Source organism: Clarias gariepinus, chromosome 28, assembly GCF_024256425.1.
Source record: "Clarias gariepinus isolate MV-2021 ecotype Netherlands chromosome 28, CGAR_prim_01v2, whole genome shotgun sequence".
Lineage (NCBI taxonomy): Eukaryota > Metazoa > Chordata > Actinopteri > Siluriformes > Clariidae > Clarias > Clarias gariepinus.
The window spans coordinates 13,220,540-13,235,659 of NC_071127.1; the positions used below are offsets into that span (position 1 = coordinate 13,220,540).

Sequence of the window (15,120 nt, forward strand, 5' to 3'; positions counted from 1 at the left end):
AATATCGTAATAATATTGTCATATCATAATATCATACATATATCAATATTTTTAGTGTTAAAATTTTCATGTTACAATTTTTATTTTCCTGAAGTGTGTATTATAATTCTTTTTTGCCTGACTCTGTATATACAGTATATTATGAAACAAATACATTCTACAACAAAGAGAGAGAAAAAAAAAAAACATTAAGCATACTTTATTTTAAATTTGTTCTAATAAATGACTGCATTTTTATGCTCTTAATGTCTGGCAGTAGTATACCCTCTTACACAGAAATGTAAAAATAAATAATTATAATAATCTCAAAATTGCTCTGCATGAAATATGTTTATTATAAACTGATTTGTTCAATCATAATAATAATAATAATAATAATAATAATAAAATAAAAGGACCATAGCTTTTACATGCACATTGTTCATCTTTTACAGAGAGGCGATACAGTAAGTGAACCGACAGTCTGATTGGATCGTCTGCAATACATTCGGCCAAAAGAACCCGTGACTGGTGCAGTTTTTGTTCCGCTTGCATTTTTAATAGATGAAAAGGGATCGGAAAATACCTTAAGGCCTACTGTTTCAGCTGCTCACACCTGACCGCACAGCTTCACAACAGGTTTAAAAAAAAAAAAAAAAAAAAAAAAAAAAAAAAATGACATGAATACATAAAAACAAATTCAGCAGTTGCTGTCATGTGAAAGTGCATTATGTGAAAACATAGCAAAAAAATTACACGACCGTGAAAATAATTACAATAATTATATTATTTTAAAACTATATAAACACTAACAGAGAATACACGATAATATTTTAGATCATGTTGCTACTGTAAATGTATCTCCTATTGCATGATATTTATTATGTACAGCAGGTCCAACAAAACAAAGCATTGAGATTGTAGAGAGTTATTTTGGCACAAGTAAGCACTTCATCCAAATTCCTAGAAAATGTTAAGAAGCTGAGGTTGGGAAATGAAATGAGCTTACTTTTTTTTTTTTTTTTTTACTAAAGTCATAAACACCATAGTTAAACCAAAGTAAAAAATATATATCTTAATTTTTTTTTTTTTTTTGCAATTATCAAACGGTTTGTCTAACAAAGCAGCAGTTTAAACAAACACCAAATGAGGAGAAAAGCATTTGGTCAGTAACTGGGCGAAAAAGAGCAGACTGCCGAGTCCCCGGGCTGTCTGTCTGTCTGTCTGTCTACTTCATTTATTCCTGAGTAAACATTATTTACAGGTCTGGGGCTGATCCTTCAGCGTACTATTTACATACAACTGTATGGTTCTCACTCTAATAAAAATATACATTCAGGTCGCATTCGATACATTTTTCTCCCAGTGTTACATGCACATCTGGAATATGAAATATATGAAAAAAGCTGGTTTTAAAAAAAGGGTGGGCTATGAAGCCTTTGGTAAACTACATTTCTATAGTTTAACATCACATTTTCCTATTTCCTGAGACTGGGGGACAGGGCTGGTACAGTTGAGGAAGGACAGAAATACATTCTTCTTTAGGCCACCTCTGGAAAAACAGAAACTATGCAACAATAAATCTTCCTTTTGATTTGGTGATACGGCAGCCAACACGCCATCTAGTCTTCATACTCGAAGTGGAAGACATTCTTCATGCTGAAGTCAGACTAAACAGACGGGATGAACTGGATAGCCGGACCAAACCATTAGAAATGCCGACCCTTTGTTAAGACGTTCGCTCCCAGAGGCGGGAAAATGATCCCTAGAGCAATAGACGGTCATATAACAGCAGGAAAGGACAGGATTCTTCCAGAGAAATTACAGATATGACTCGTACATGATATATTTTTTTGGACCGTCGTCATACACGACATACTCATCTTGACACACCTGGTCAACATCTTGGACTGACATTCATAAAACACATTCTCCAAGACTAAACAGGATGAATAAACGACCGCACCGGAGCTGCTCCTGCCTAGGCTTCCTTGATGGTCTGCTCCGTGGGACGGAAATTGCGAGATCTGGAAGGAGACAAGTATAAGGACTGGGTTTTGCGCTTTTGCCGTGATCGAGTGCTAGCCACTAGGCTGCGTTTGCTGCTGGAGATGATGTCGTTGATGAACGTCTTGCAGCCCACGCACACCTCCATGGTGCTCCAGTCCTCCGTCAGCTCCTTTGGGAAGTCCAGTTCATCTCTGGATGTGCTGCCCTCCCCATGCTTGGACGGTCTGTGAATAGGGAGACAAGTATTAACCAAATAATAATGTATTTGGCCCATTGTTAAGGAGCTCCTCATCATGAGATGTGCATGCACTAGTGGGAATGTACAGCAAATAGAAGATGGGGACATGTGAAATGTTTTGTATTCATTGATAAAGACCGTAACATGGGCTTTTTATTATTATTTTTTTTTACTAAAATCGTATCTATTGTTAAAAAAAAAAAAAATATATATATATATATATATATATATATATATATACTTTAACGCGTTAATTTAGATTAATTAATTACACAAAAATAACGTGTTAAATTTTTTTAACACATTTTAATCGCACTTATTTTTGCACCGTGGAACGTTTCTCACTGGATGAGTTTCGGAAGACCGATTATACTGGAGCACCAACTAGCGTTCAGACAAAAACAAACCACAGTGAACATGGACAAAGAAGCTGATGAGACCGCTTTGGTTGGCCCTGTGGATGGGAAATTTTGTTATAAAAAATGAATGGATGGAAGCGTCGATAAGAGCATGGTTGTGTGCAAGCTATGCAACAGGGAATTCGCATATCACCGCAGCACATCGAGCCTCAAGTATCACCTCAATGCTAAACATATAGGGTTGAAGAGTCATTATTCAATGGTATACTAAAAATCCATATGAAAAAACTTACTTCTCACTGTTCTCAGGTCAAATATTTAAATGCGATTAATTTCGATTAATTAATTAAGAAGCCTCTAATTTGATTATTTTTTTAAATCAAATCCCGGCCCTAATATATACATATATACTATATATACATATATACATATATACATATACATACATACATATATAAATACACACATATCTATCTATCTATCTATCTATATATATATATATATATACATACACATATATATGCATGTATATATGTTTGCGCGCATGCAGTTTCAAAGGAAAGATGCGTTCACATTAGAGCCAGATAAAAGTCATTTGTACATTATAAATGTGAACCATCATGACATGAAAATTCAGTTCGACCAAAAAAAATAAAAATGTACAATTTACAAATGTGGCTTGTAATGTGAACATGACGAAAATAAATTCAGTTCCGTGACACTTGTTTAAAGCAAATAATATGTGTTTGGAATCTGAAGAAGATTTTTACCCCTATATGTCATTTATACCAGATGGTTCTGAAAATTTTTAAATTCCATGTCCATCCGTCCATCTAGGAATCTGTGTAGTCCAACTAGGGATTGTGGAGGCCAGTGGCGACCATTGTGCCCAATATTATGGTTGGACCTCCGGTCAACACACTACAGGCGATTTAGGAACACCACTTAGTCTAATCTGCATGTCTTTGGGAGGAAACCAGAGCACTGGAGGAAACCCAACAAGCACGATGAGTACATGCAAACTCAGACCCCGAGGCGGGAATCGAACCCGGATCCTGAAGGCGACAGTTCTAACCACTACAACACCGTGCCACCAATCTTAGCATTATTAATCTAATATTAACAATTCCTCCAGGTAATATTGCACAAAAATGGAAAAAAAATTAAATACGGGAAGAAGCTTCTTGTATTGGATGGAAGAATTTAGTAAAATACATTATTCTGATCTACAAAAGAAAAAAAAACTCTGTCTAAAAAAATCCAACCTGGATGTGGAGGGTTTCAGGCTGTTGCGCTGGTTGGACGAAGGTTTCTCCGCTTGGGCTGTGACTCCAGCATCCTTCTTAGACAGGCTAGTGGGGCCGAGAGAGTAAACGGGCAGGTTGGCATACGGCTTGGAGGGCAGCTTCATCTTAAAGAATGAGATTCGGTAATTAATTTGCATCTATTCACATTGCAGTATCATAATAAAGACGCCTGAATTAGCAGGCGTACGTGTAACATGAAGAGCCGGGAGTCATACTGTACATACCTTCTCACAACACTGTGAACACACCGCTCTGTAACAAATAAAGCAGAGGTTCGTTAGTAAAGCCTACACTATTACTCAAACAAAAGTGCGGCTGATGATATTCCAGTAACGGCATGTCCTGAAGTGGTGTATTTTTCTTACAACACAGTAATTTCCAAAAACACATTTCATAAAAGGAAAAAAAATAAATAAATAAAAAACCGGCACGCTGTTCTTGTAACCTTTTAACACTTATTATTATTTCTAACATATAATTATAGTAATTACTGCAGCACAAAAAACAGTTATTATAGTCAGGCTTTTCTTAGATCCGTGAATAAATATTCACACCCTTGAAACTTTCCATAGTCTGTAGTCTGGAACGGAAATAAATTTGGAATTGTATGTCAAGAATCTGATGTGGAAGAAAAATTCAATCTATTTTCCAATATTGTTTTAAAAAAATGTATGCGTTCAAATTTTATTTGTCATATACACAACCATATACGGCTTATTTATTTTCTACCCTGCTTACTTATCCTGTGTTCAGGGTCACGGAGGCAGCCTGGGCCTGTATTCACAAAGCTTCTTAAAATTCTCTCAGAGATCTCCTATCTTAGCCTAAAAAGTCCTAGCTGGGAGTCCTAGACTAAAAGTGATTCAGGAAACTTCTTAGAGCAACTCTGAGTAAAGAAAGTATCTTAGTGAGGAGGTGTGGTCGACCCCGTTGCTAGGGATGACTCAGCAATTCAAGGACTGTGATTGGTTGATAAAAAAAAATTTGTAAAAGTCTTGAAAAATGCGCACTTTGTGAAAATATATCATATGATAATAGAACAGACAGTGAAATCATAATGTTTGTATATAAAGAAATTGTATGATCATGACTACAGGCTACCTTATGCAAAGTTTCTGTTATAGGCTAAATATCTTAAAGTTAATTAAAACAACCACATGTTGAAAATGTGTCTACTTTTAAAGCAACCAGTTTCCATGCAGTAGGTTACTGTATTTATTTACCGTACTGATTTTATTACTTGTGATCCATTTCAGATTGATGGGAGCAAAACAGCTCAGCTTTTACCAATTTACACGGTTGCAGGACTGTTTAGGTTGAACTTTTGGATGGTATGTAGTCAACAACCCAAAAGGGATTAAAAGGAAGTAAAACAACAAGGAAACCAAATTGGACAGAAGAGAGTGTTTACTTTTAGCTTTATGTTCAGTGTTTGAAGAATATTTCTTCTTTCTGCCATTTTGTCCTCTACTATAGAAACTCTTTAGCCTCTTAAAATTCTTAACAATTTTAACCTTAGGAGCTGTTTTTAGAGCTAAGACGTTTTGTGAATCATTTATATCTTTACTAGGATTAAGTTCTGAATTTAAGGGGAATTTCTAACAAAATGTTGTAATTCTTAGAATTTTTTTTAACACTTGGAGCAACTTTTAGGCTTAAGAAGGTTTGGGAATACGGGCCCTAGAGCTCATCCCAGGAGACTTTGGGCGTGAGACGGAAACACCCTGGACAGTGGGGTATATACATACACAAACCTACACACACACACACACACACACACACACACACACACACACTATGGACAATTTGTGAACGCCAATTAACCTAATCTGCTTGTCCTTGGACTGGAACCCAAAGAACCTGGAGGAAACGTATTAAGCACAGGTACTGTAGAACATGCAAACTCCCCAAAACCCGCGGCGAGAATCGAACCCTAACCCTGGCAGGGCAATGTGACAGCCCTTACGACTAATCCACTGTGCCACCAGTATAAATACATTTCTTAAATAAAAGAAAATAGGGAATAAAGGCTTGGCTCACCGCTTGCAGAACTGACACGTGTTGGACCAGGTGAAAAGTGAGAACTTCTTTGTCCGACAACAAAAGCAAAGCTGAGAACAAACAAACAAACAAAAAAAAAACATAAAACTGTACAGTCATATTCCTAAAGCATTATAAACATTTAAAATGCATCAAAGGCATCCTCGATGCCCTCAAGTCAGGAATTATTATGTAGTGCTTTCAACAAGCGACTCACCTTTCCTTTCTTCAGGGCATTGTAGAGGTCTTTGCTCTGCTGATACCGCTCAAGCTCGGCTTTGACCAGGACCCGTCTGATGTGCATCACTTCGTCTACGGTCAAAGTCAGACACTCCACAGGGTAGCAGAATTCCTCCTAAACACACACACATCAGTCTAAGCATACCTGAAGATAGACATCTCAGCACGGCGACACACGCAACAACATGTGAACACCTCAAACCAGATTACCAAAGCACGGGACACACAGTTCATGACCAAAAACACAAATGGATGTGATGCAAAGACATACCAGCATACTAGGGTGTGACCTGCTGTCGACTATGCTGTTATGTGCGTTGCAATGTCATTAATACATGAACATAAAACTGGAGAGTATTGAGTAGCTTCCACGATCCTTTATTTACCCCCACATACCACACCGAACCACGTGTTAGGGTCAAACTACAGAAGTGTTTATACTCTGGACATTTCTTTATAACACTGTAATGCTACAGTATATTTGCCCCATTGCTCTTTTTCCACCTTTAGCCAGTTATAGCCTTGATATGTTATAATGTTTTTCAACGACTTCGAGACATGAAACACAGATGATAATAAGTGCAATGAGGCAATTATACCAAGGTATGAGTGTTAGTAAAGGGAAAAGAGGCTGCATTTACCTTCTTTTCCAATGGCAGCTACAACACAGTGCAGAAAGTGAGGAAAAATTATTTTCATTAAATCTCGTATATATTTGGCATGGCTATAAAAATCAGCAGGAATCACATTAAAAGGTTCAGTTTTTGTTGGGTATGTTGTAATTCAAAATAGAGGTAAATAAGTATGTTATAGTAGGTAAGTCTGGGTCATTATACGGTTTTCTGCACACCGATTGTGAAGTTTGTAAGTAATCGTGGCCAAATTCCACAACCCTCGTTCCGTGCATAAATGTGTTCCAAAGTTCAGCTAACTCGAGTTTGTATCTGAATTTCAACTTACGGTCTTGATCTGTATCTGCTCTACTGCCACATGATTGGCTGACTGAATATGTTGTTAATCTTTCAGCTGCTGGGCCTCCAAGTGGCGCAGTGATAAAGCGATCCCCCCATCATCTGGAGATCGCGAGTTCCATTCCAAGGAGATGCTGTAACCTCTTGCAGCTGGAGGTCTAGAAAGAGCTGATCTAGCTAGCCGAGCTCTCTCAGAGGCGAGGTACTTAGTCCTCCCACATTAATCACGGCTCTACAGCCAATCAGGGGCGTCTGTGAGCTCACGCAAGCAGAAGGAGCGGACAGCGCTGTCCTCCGAGTGTGTTACGCCGCCCCCAACGATGCGTGACCAAACAGTTTGAAAAGATGCGGTGGGTTGGCGTCACGTGGTTCGGAGGAAACAGTTGATGGTCTTTGGCCCTCCTGACTGAGTGGTACTGTAGTAGTAGCTGAATGTGGGAGCCCCCTAGTGACGGGGAGGAATTAGACATGACTAAATAATGGAGAAAATCTCGAAAAAAAAAAATACCTTTCAGCTGCTTTTGTCAAGGGGTTGCTTACAACCTGACACGGATGTTATGCCGGATTCCCTTCCTGACACAATTTTAACTGGGTTTGGGACTGGCACCGGATGCACTGGCTGCATAGTAAGGGGTGTGGCAATGGCGCAACTCGAACCCGTATATCCTCAGATCCCCCAACCAACAACCTACAGCCCTAGAGCCTTAGCCGCATAAACTACCACTCCCCCTGATTGGCTGACCGGATATAATCGCATGAATAAGAACGGATACAGGTATTGCTATTATGAGTAAATATATTGAAATAAAAATGTATATTATTGCTCTATTTCGCAAGAATCAAGTAAATGACGTCTGAATCACAATGCAGATCAACATACCAGAGATCTGGAGGTCTGTCGAGGGGGAGGTATCCGAAATCCGGCCGTGGTCTCCTTATCGCTGGAGTGCCTCCGCTGTGATGCCATGTGGCGGTCAGGTTGAGGTGTGAACGATAGGGGGACGAGCCGAGGAGGGACTGAAGAGAAATAGAAAGAGTGAGTGTGAGTAATAACAGTTTTGTGCAAAGGTCTTGAGCCACCCCTCATTCCTTTGCATTAAATTTTATCAAAGGATGTAGATTAGATTAAAAGAAGGAACAAGTGTTTTTACTATGACAGGCTGGAAAATGTCTAAAGACATTGTTTCTGTAACAACCCCATTCCCCTCTCGTCTATTCACCTCCCACTCAGCATTCACCATCACCAGTATACTAATCATAGGTCACCATGTGGTGCAACAAACAAAAAACATTCCTCTGATACAGCTCAGGTACAGGGACTGGACTGAATATGAGAGCTTACTCCTTTTGCCCCTGACGGAATCCGGAGACGTGCCGTCCACCACAGAAGTGGATAGGCTGGAGCTGCTGGTTGTTCTCTGTGTGCTCGAGTCATCCTTTTATAACAAAAACATGGATTAATGAATCAGAGGGACATGCTTTACTTCTCACTTACTCATCTTCTATACCGCTTTATCCTGTATTCAGGGTCGCGGGGACCTGGAGCCTACCCCAGTATCACTACACATCACAAACAGAGCCCTCGAACACTCACGTCAGAGTCGGAGCTGTCGAGCTCGGCCAGCGTCGGTGCCTTGAGCAATTTCTTCTTTTGTAAGAGTGGCTGCTCTCCGCTGGCAGGGTTCGGAGAAGGTGGAGTGTCATCAGCCAACGCCAGTGTGCTGACAGCAATCTTCTTCCTGGGTGTACCCTGGCTGCCTGTATGAGACATGGGACATAATTAAAAAACGTAGGACACAGTCAACACAGTTGTATCAATTTACAATGCCATAAGATATTAACTTTTAGTACAGTCTCGTTAAATTTTTAGATTAGCTAGATACGCAAACTTAACCCACCAACACTATAATGCATGATACACAACCGGTAAACATGCTAACAATTTCTGAAATGATCTATTTATATTTCCATATTTGTGTGATGAGCATTTTCTTCACAGCAACAATTCATTCAAACTAATGTCTTTTAATTCGGAAACAATTCATTCAAACTCTTTTAGATTTTTTTTTTTTTAGATCGACTTGTTCATAAGAAAGGTCACGCCACTCACACATCCCGAACGTGTGCCGAGGATCAACGGTTCAACCATCGTGCGTGTGTTTGTGATCTTTTACCTGAGCATAGGAACAAGTCCTGGGGAGTGCTGATGCTTTTACCCGCGCCTAGAAAGGAACATATTCTTCAATATGATCTCAAAACAACACCAGCAAGCATGTTCTCTTTCGGATTTGCTTTATGAGGCTGTGAACTGATTCCTGACGAATCAGCCACGTTCACACGCGCTGGGGAGGTTGGGGGGGTTCAAGCAAAAAAGCGCTACACACACACACAAGGAAGGATTTAAGCCATTCCGCCATGGTATGGGCAACGTGACTCACTGAGCAAGCACATACAGTGAAAAGTGCAAACGCAGGCCAGTAAGGGCACACACACAAAAAAAAAAGATGGTGCAAAGTGGGAACGGTAAGCCAATTATTTTGATTACTAAGAGAAGAGGAGCTGGAGGAAAGGAGTCAGGACAAGCAGCCTTACTTATACAAGGGAATAAATTGCTATCCATGACTATCGTCTTACAGTATATCCTAGTTATAAATAGTTCAAAGTGTTAATATTATGGAAACAAAACTACGAGAAACCATAAGAAGAAGAAAAAATCATAAAGGGAGCCGAATTATTTCCAGCCCTGGTCATAGATTCAGAGTCGTGTGTTCACAAAGGATAAAAGTCCTGCTTCCTTGAGTTACTGCGAGACAGTGATCATGCATTATTAGACTAATCCTGATGATTGTAATATAATTACAATACAGTGGAACCTCGGCATAGGAATTTAATCCCTTCCCAGAGGCGAGTTCGTATTGTGAAACGCATTTTCTCATAGGAAATAATGTAAATGCAGATAATCCGTTCCAAAAATTTAGAAAAGACATGTATATGCAGTAAATTATAAAATAAATAGACATTAAACCTCACTAACAGTAACCTTAAATTATGATTTCTCTCTGCTTTAGAAAACAAAACTGAAAGCTGGAAGTGACTACTTCGGACTTTCTTCGGACCCATGGTGCAACAGTATGTCTTCAGTAAATCTTGCACAAAATGCAACAAATTCCTTGCGAAAATTCTTAAGGCGAGGCATTGGTGTGCCGAGGTATCACTGTACTTAATGTAAATGTAATATTTATATAATGTTACAATATGTGCTGCATTGACCTCTTCCTCATCTTAACTCCTTTTCTCTTCAGAAGAAAAGCCTGGGACAAAGCAAAACTAGTAAACCAGCAGGTTTGATTAAAGTCTCAGGGGGTAAAACTGTGGTTAAGAAGCTCACTCAGAGCCTTTACCTGATAAGTCGAAACTCACGGACATGCTAAGCGGTCGCATTGCTGAGCGATCAGGCCAGCGTTACAGGACGGCGAGGAAAGGACAAAAAAAAGTAATCTTGAGAGCGGATTTAAACGCATTTGGGAAGGCATTCTATACAGCAATTTGACATTCAGAAGAAAACAAAAAAGATAAGTGTAAAGATTTAGAAATGCTTTATAAAGAACGCAATGCAACATTAGACTCCTACATTTATATAAACAGCAAACTTTCGAACTCTAACAGCAATCCTATAAACAGTCAGAATGGGTTTAGAGTAATTTTGAATCTCATCCGTTCATTTAGGAACCTCTGTAGTCCAACTAGGGACCGTGGACGCCAATGGTGACCAAAGTGTTTATTCCACTATACCGTGATAAGAACTCCGGGCAACATTCACACACTAATCTGCATGTCTCTGGACTGTGAGAGGAAACCGGAGTACCCGGAGGAAACCCACCAAGCACGGGAAGAACATGCAAACTCCATGCAAACAGTCCCCAAGGCGGGACTCGAACCCAGACCCTGGAGGTACAAGGCGACGGTGTTAACCACTATGCCACCGTGCTGCCAATGAAAAGAAAAAAAAAAACCTTTCCAGCTTTTTTTTTTTCCAGAACTGCACACTAATCCTATGTTCATACTTCAAACAAAAAAAGTCACCGTTCCTTTTGGTTAAGAAACACTAAATTTAAATCATGGTTTAAAGGTATGTAACTGCACAGGAACGCATGTCCAGTTTTGTGAGTGGTGAACTGAAGGAACATCGGACCACACATGCAATATGAATGGTCTCAGAAATCCTTTGCGCCAGTGGCTTGGATTTGTTGCTGTACAAACATAACTAAGTTGCATAAATGTTGTTTAGCAAACTTTTGCTGCTGCTTTATCACACGCTAGGATGAATGTAGAGAAAAAAACTGCTCGAGACCATGTGAAAAGCACATAAACCCACAACTGCCCAACCCACTGCAGAATTAAATGTGCACCTCAACTCTCAATTGTTTCCACCTAAACTGTTCGTCGGGAGCTCCACAGGGTCAATGTACATGGCCGGGCTGCTATAGCCAAACATTTGGTCACTCGTGCCAATGCTGAACGTCGGTTTCAATGGTGCCAGCAGCGAAAATCTTGGCCTGTGGACAATATGAGACATGTGTTGTTCTTTGATGAGTCCACCTTCACTGTCTTTTCCACATCTGGAAGAGTTACGGTATGGAGAAGCCCCAAAGAAGCGTACCACCCAGAGTGTTGCTATTATTTTATATATGCCTTGGTCCAATTTCTACCCAATGCACAAACCCAAGCCAGTGGATGCGGTGCCTGTCCTAAGCCCGGGTAAAATGGGAGGGTCGCATCAGTAAGGGCATCTGGCGTAAGAACCCGTGCCAAGGTGTGTGCGCGGATGGGACGGTCCTCTGTGGCCACCCCTGGACGGGAGCAGCCGAAACACTAAAAACAACGTTTGCATTATGTCTTAAACAATCGAGAGGATTAAATTACTTCAGATTAATCTATAAAGCTTGCTTCGTAGAGCAGATTGGTCAAATGGTTTAGATGCACTCTATTAATAATATGTGCCATATAATATGCACAAAAAAAAAACTTTTAGTTAGAAGCATTATATAAACCATCCTCTACTGTAAATCAGCAAAATCATCATGAATGTGAATAAAATGACCGACATTTATAATAACAGGAATTTTCAAACTGAGGAAGCAAAGAGAAACCAGATGTTTCTTGTGAGAAGTAGGAAGCAGCGACGGAAGCATGGCGCATTCACACGGGAGTGGGTGAGTGTAAGCCATGTCTAAATGAAAATCCTCCAAATCTGAATGGGTTGCGAGGCTGCAGCAGGGGCAGGCATGCATAAGCAATAGCACACATAATCACACACAGTTTCTGCGTTTCCTTTCTATACTCATGTCTTAATAAGCAGCATGACATTTTCACGGCTTTTGATTTAAAATAAATAAGTGTGAGGTTGATACGCAAACATTACAGCGGAAAAACAAGAAAGGCAACGCACACCTTACTTTTTTTACATTTGACATTTGAAACACACAATAAATTGAGGGTGTGTTTGAGCACCTAATCAGAGATCATGGTTTGGGTTGTGTGTGTGTGAGAGATCAAATTGTATCCCTCCTTGTTTAAAGCTCTGTTGGTGTAGGCATGTTGTCTTAGATTGTTGTAGATCAAAGAAGAAACACCATAATCAAGGCTTTTCTTTATATTCCGGCACATCTGGATACTTTTAATTTAATAAGGACTGTCATGTGATCACTGCATTGTGCGTTCCCACTGTAATGAGCGCGTTTCACGCGGTTCTCTAGGATATATTCTCTAGAATTTTAATATGCATGGGGCGTTCGAGTCAAACTGGGACTTGTGATGAAATTTCTTGTGTATGAAAGAATAAAGCAGTACAGTTCAGTACAGTGATGAGACTCTTAGCTGCAGTAAACTATCTGAGTGGTGCAAATGTTTAAAGAAGGCCATCCGGCCGTGAATGAAGATCGCAGCTTGGAGCCCCCTGCAGACGTTGCAAAAAAAACAGCTTGGCTGCAAGACTTGACTGGAAACTCGTCTGGGAGTTCCCCCATACAGTCCTGACCATGCTTCAAGCCATTTCCAAATGTTTGGTCTATTAAAGGAGTTCCTGGGAGGCCAGAATTTCAGACGTGAAGCAGACAAATGTACTGAGTAAACTTTCTTCAAGCACTAGTGAAACGCTGGGATAAGTGCATTAGTGTAGCTGAGGATTATATAGAGAAATAAAGGGAGATTTCATTCTCGTAATGTTCTGTTATTCTGCACAATCGAAAGTCCCGGTTTGACTTGAACACTCTTGTACTTTAAATTTAGGAATAAGCACAAACTCGATTTATTTGGAGTAAAAATTTTTTTTTTTTTTTTACCGAGTCGGTTTCTGCGTATCATGTCAGGGGAAACAGGCTTCAGCTTCCTCTCGGATCTGATTTCCTCTAGGATGCGCTCGTGGAGGCTCGGAGGTGTTGGAGGATGAGGCTTGAGCTTCCGGGCGGCCACCTTAACAGAGGTAAGCATTGGAATCGCAGGTTAGATAAGAAAAAAACAAAGAAACCTATCATTACAGTATACATATCATTATACATAGGTTACCCTTTTTAGATTTTTGGAGTGCTGTGAGATGAACTATAAAGTTTCCTTTATTTATTACATGTTACTTCTAAGGTTTAGTAAGGATTGATGCAAGTTCCAAAATTTCCACAATAACGTTATTCGGTACCAATTTTGTTATTCTTTTAAAGCTCAAAGCCTTCACTTTTTTTATTTGCTCATTTATTCAATCGACCAATCACGTGGCAGCAGTACAGTGCATAAAATCATGCAGATGAATTTTGTTGCACCATGGGCTGGATTGAGAAAACATTACATCCACGCACTCATCTCTAGAATTTACTCAGAATGTAAACAGGTGACAAGGGCGGCATAGTGGTTAGCACTGTTGGCTTGAATATCCAAGCTCCGGGTTCGATTCCCGTCTCTGTGTGCATGAAGTTTGCATGGTGGGTTTCCTCCGGGTTCTCCGGTTTCATCCCACAGTCCAAAAAACTGAGAGTAGGCTAACTTGCCCGTAGTGAAATGATAAATGAGTGTATATATGTGTGTGTGTGCCCTTCTAGCATCTCAGAATGCAATGATGTTAGATATGATGCCTTGTATCTTTATGATAGTATCCATCACTCTTAATGTTTATTATGAACTTGAGATAGATCATTTTAATTATTCCGTAATAACTACAAGGAGTCGTGGCTCTTGTTATATGTGTAAATATCAAATTTTTGACAATGTAGTAGTTTGGCTTTCATAATATGGCAAAATATGTCAGAATCATGTCCATCTCTTAAACTTATGTCAAGTTACACATATAAGAAAATGCAATTTGGGACAAAAGCTAATTATATGATCATCACAGGTCTGAAAACATTGCAACCTTTTCACCACTTCGCATTTTCAACACTGTATGTGTGTGTGTGTGTGTGTGTGTGTGTTTGTAGACTAACTGGATTCAGAGGAGGTCTGGAACGTATAAACTCCAATATGACCTCATGAGCGCTCTTCTTTAACCTTGGAGGAATGTCACCGTTCACCTGAAACACAATGAAACAGGAAAATAAGTCACAGTTCAGACCTATATATAGGATTGTCATCAGTGAGGCCTTAAAGATGGACAGGTTCATTATGAAGATGTTGAACAGAAAAAGAAATGACGCATCATGTAGACCTGTCACCTGACGAGTTTGTCTACTACGGAGTCTTGAGGATTGTGTTGTGCGTTTATGGAAAGCCAAAACTAAAATCATTTCCATAAACAAAAGCATTATACACAATCAATTTGAGGTAGCTCGGAAGGTCCCAGGTTCAAACCCCAGCACCACCAAGCTGGAGCACGGCCCTTCAACCTGTTCCTCACCTGTTCGGATGGTGCGTCAACCAAATGGCATAAACGTAATTTAGTTAATTTATTTAATTCATCTCTTCAGGGTATTGCACCTTTCCCATTTCTACTT

The 15,120-nt window shown here is 39.7% G+C and overlaps 1 protein-coding gene across 3 annotated transcripts in view; it reads right to left on the reverse strand.

Annotated features, from left to right (window-relative positions):
• Positions 1–317: 317 nt before the first annotated feature.
• spire1a (spire-type actin nucleation factor 1a) overlaps positions 318–15,120 on the reverse strand; it is a 40,332-nt gene continuing 25,529 nt past the window's right edge. The window contains exons 7-18 of one of the 3 annotated variants that reach the window (XM_053490491.1): positions 14,614–14,700; positions 13,486–13,615; positions 9,319–9,366; positions 8,739–8,902; positions 8,487–8,580; positions 8,025–8,161; positions 6,815–6,832; positions 6,151–6,288; positions 5,934–6,004; positions 4,118–4,145; positions 3,852–3,997; positions 318–2,213 (exon numbers count right to left, since the gene is read on the reverse strand). In XM_053490491.1, the coding sequence (XP_053346466.1) occupies positions 1,961–2,213; positions 3,852–3,997; positions 4,118–4,145; positions 5,934–6,004; positions 6,151–6,288; positions 6,815–6,832; positions 8,025–8,161; positions 8,487–8,580; positions 8,739–8,902; positions 9,319–9,366; positions 13,486–13,615; positions 14,614–14,700 (1,314 nt within the window). In that variant the 3' untranslated portion in view covers positions 318–1,960. The remainder of the gene's footprint in view (positions 2,214–3,851; positions 3,998–4,117; positions 4,146–5,933; positions 6,005–6,150; positions 6,289–6,814; positions 6,833–8,024; positions 8,162–8,486; positions 8,581–8,738; positions 8,903–9,318; positions 9,367–13,485; positions 13,616–14,613; positions 14,701–15,120) is intronic. The other 2 variants (XM_053490493.1, XM_053490492.1) reach the window with 2 other exon arrangements.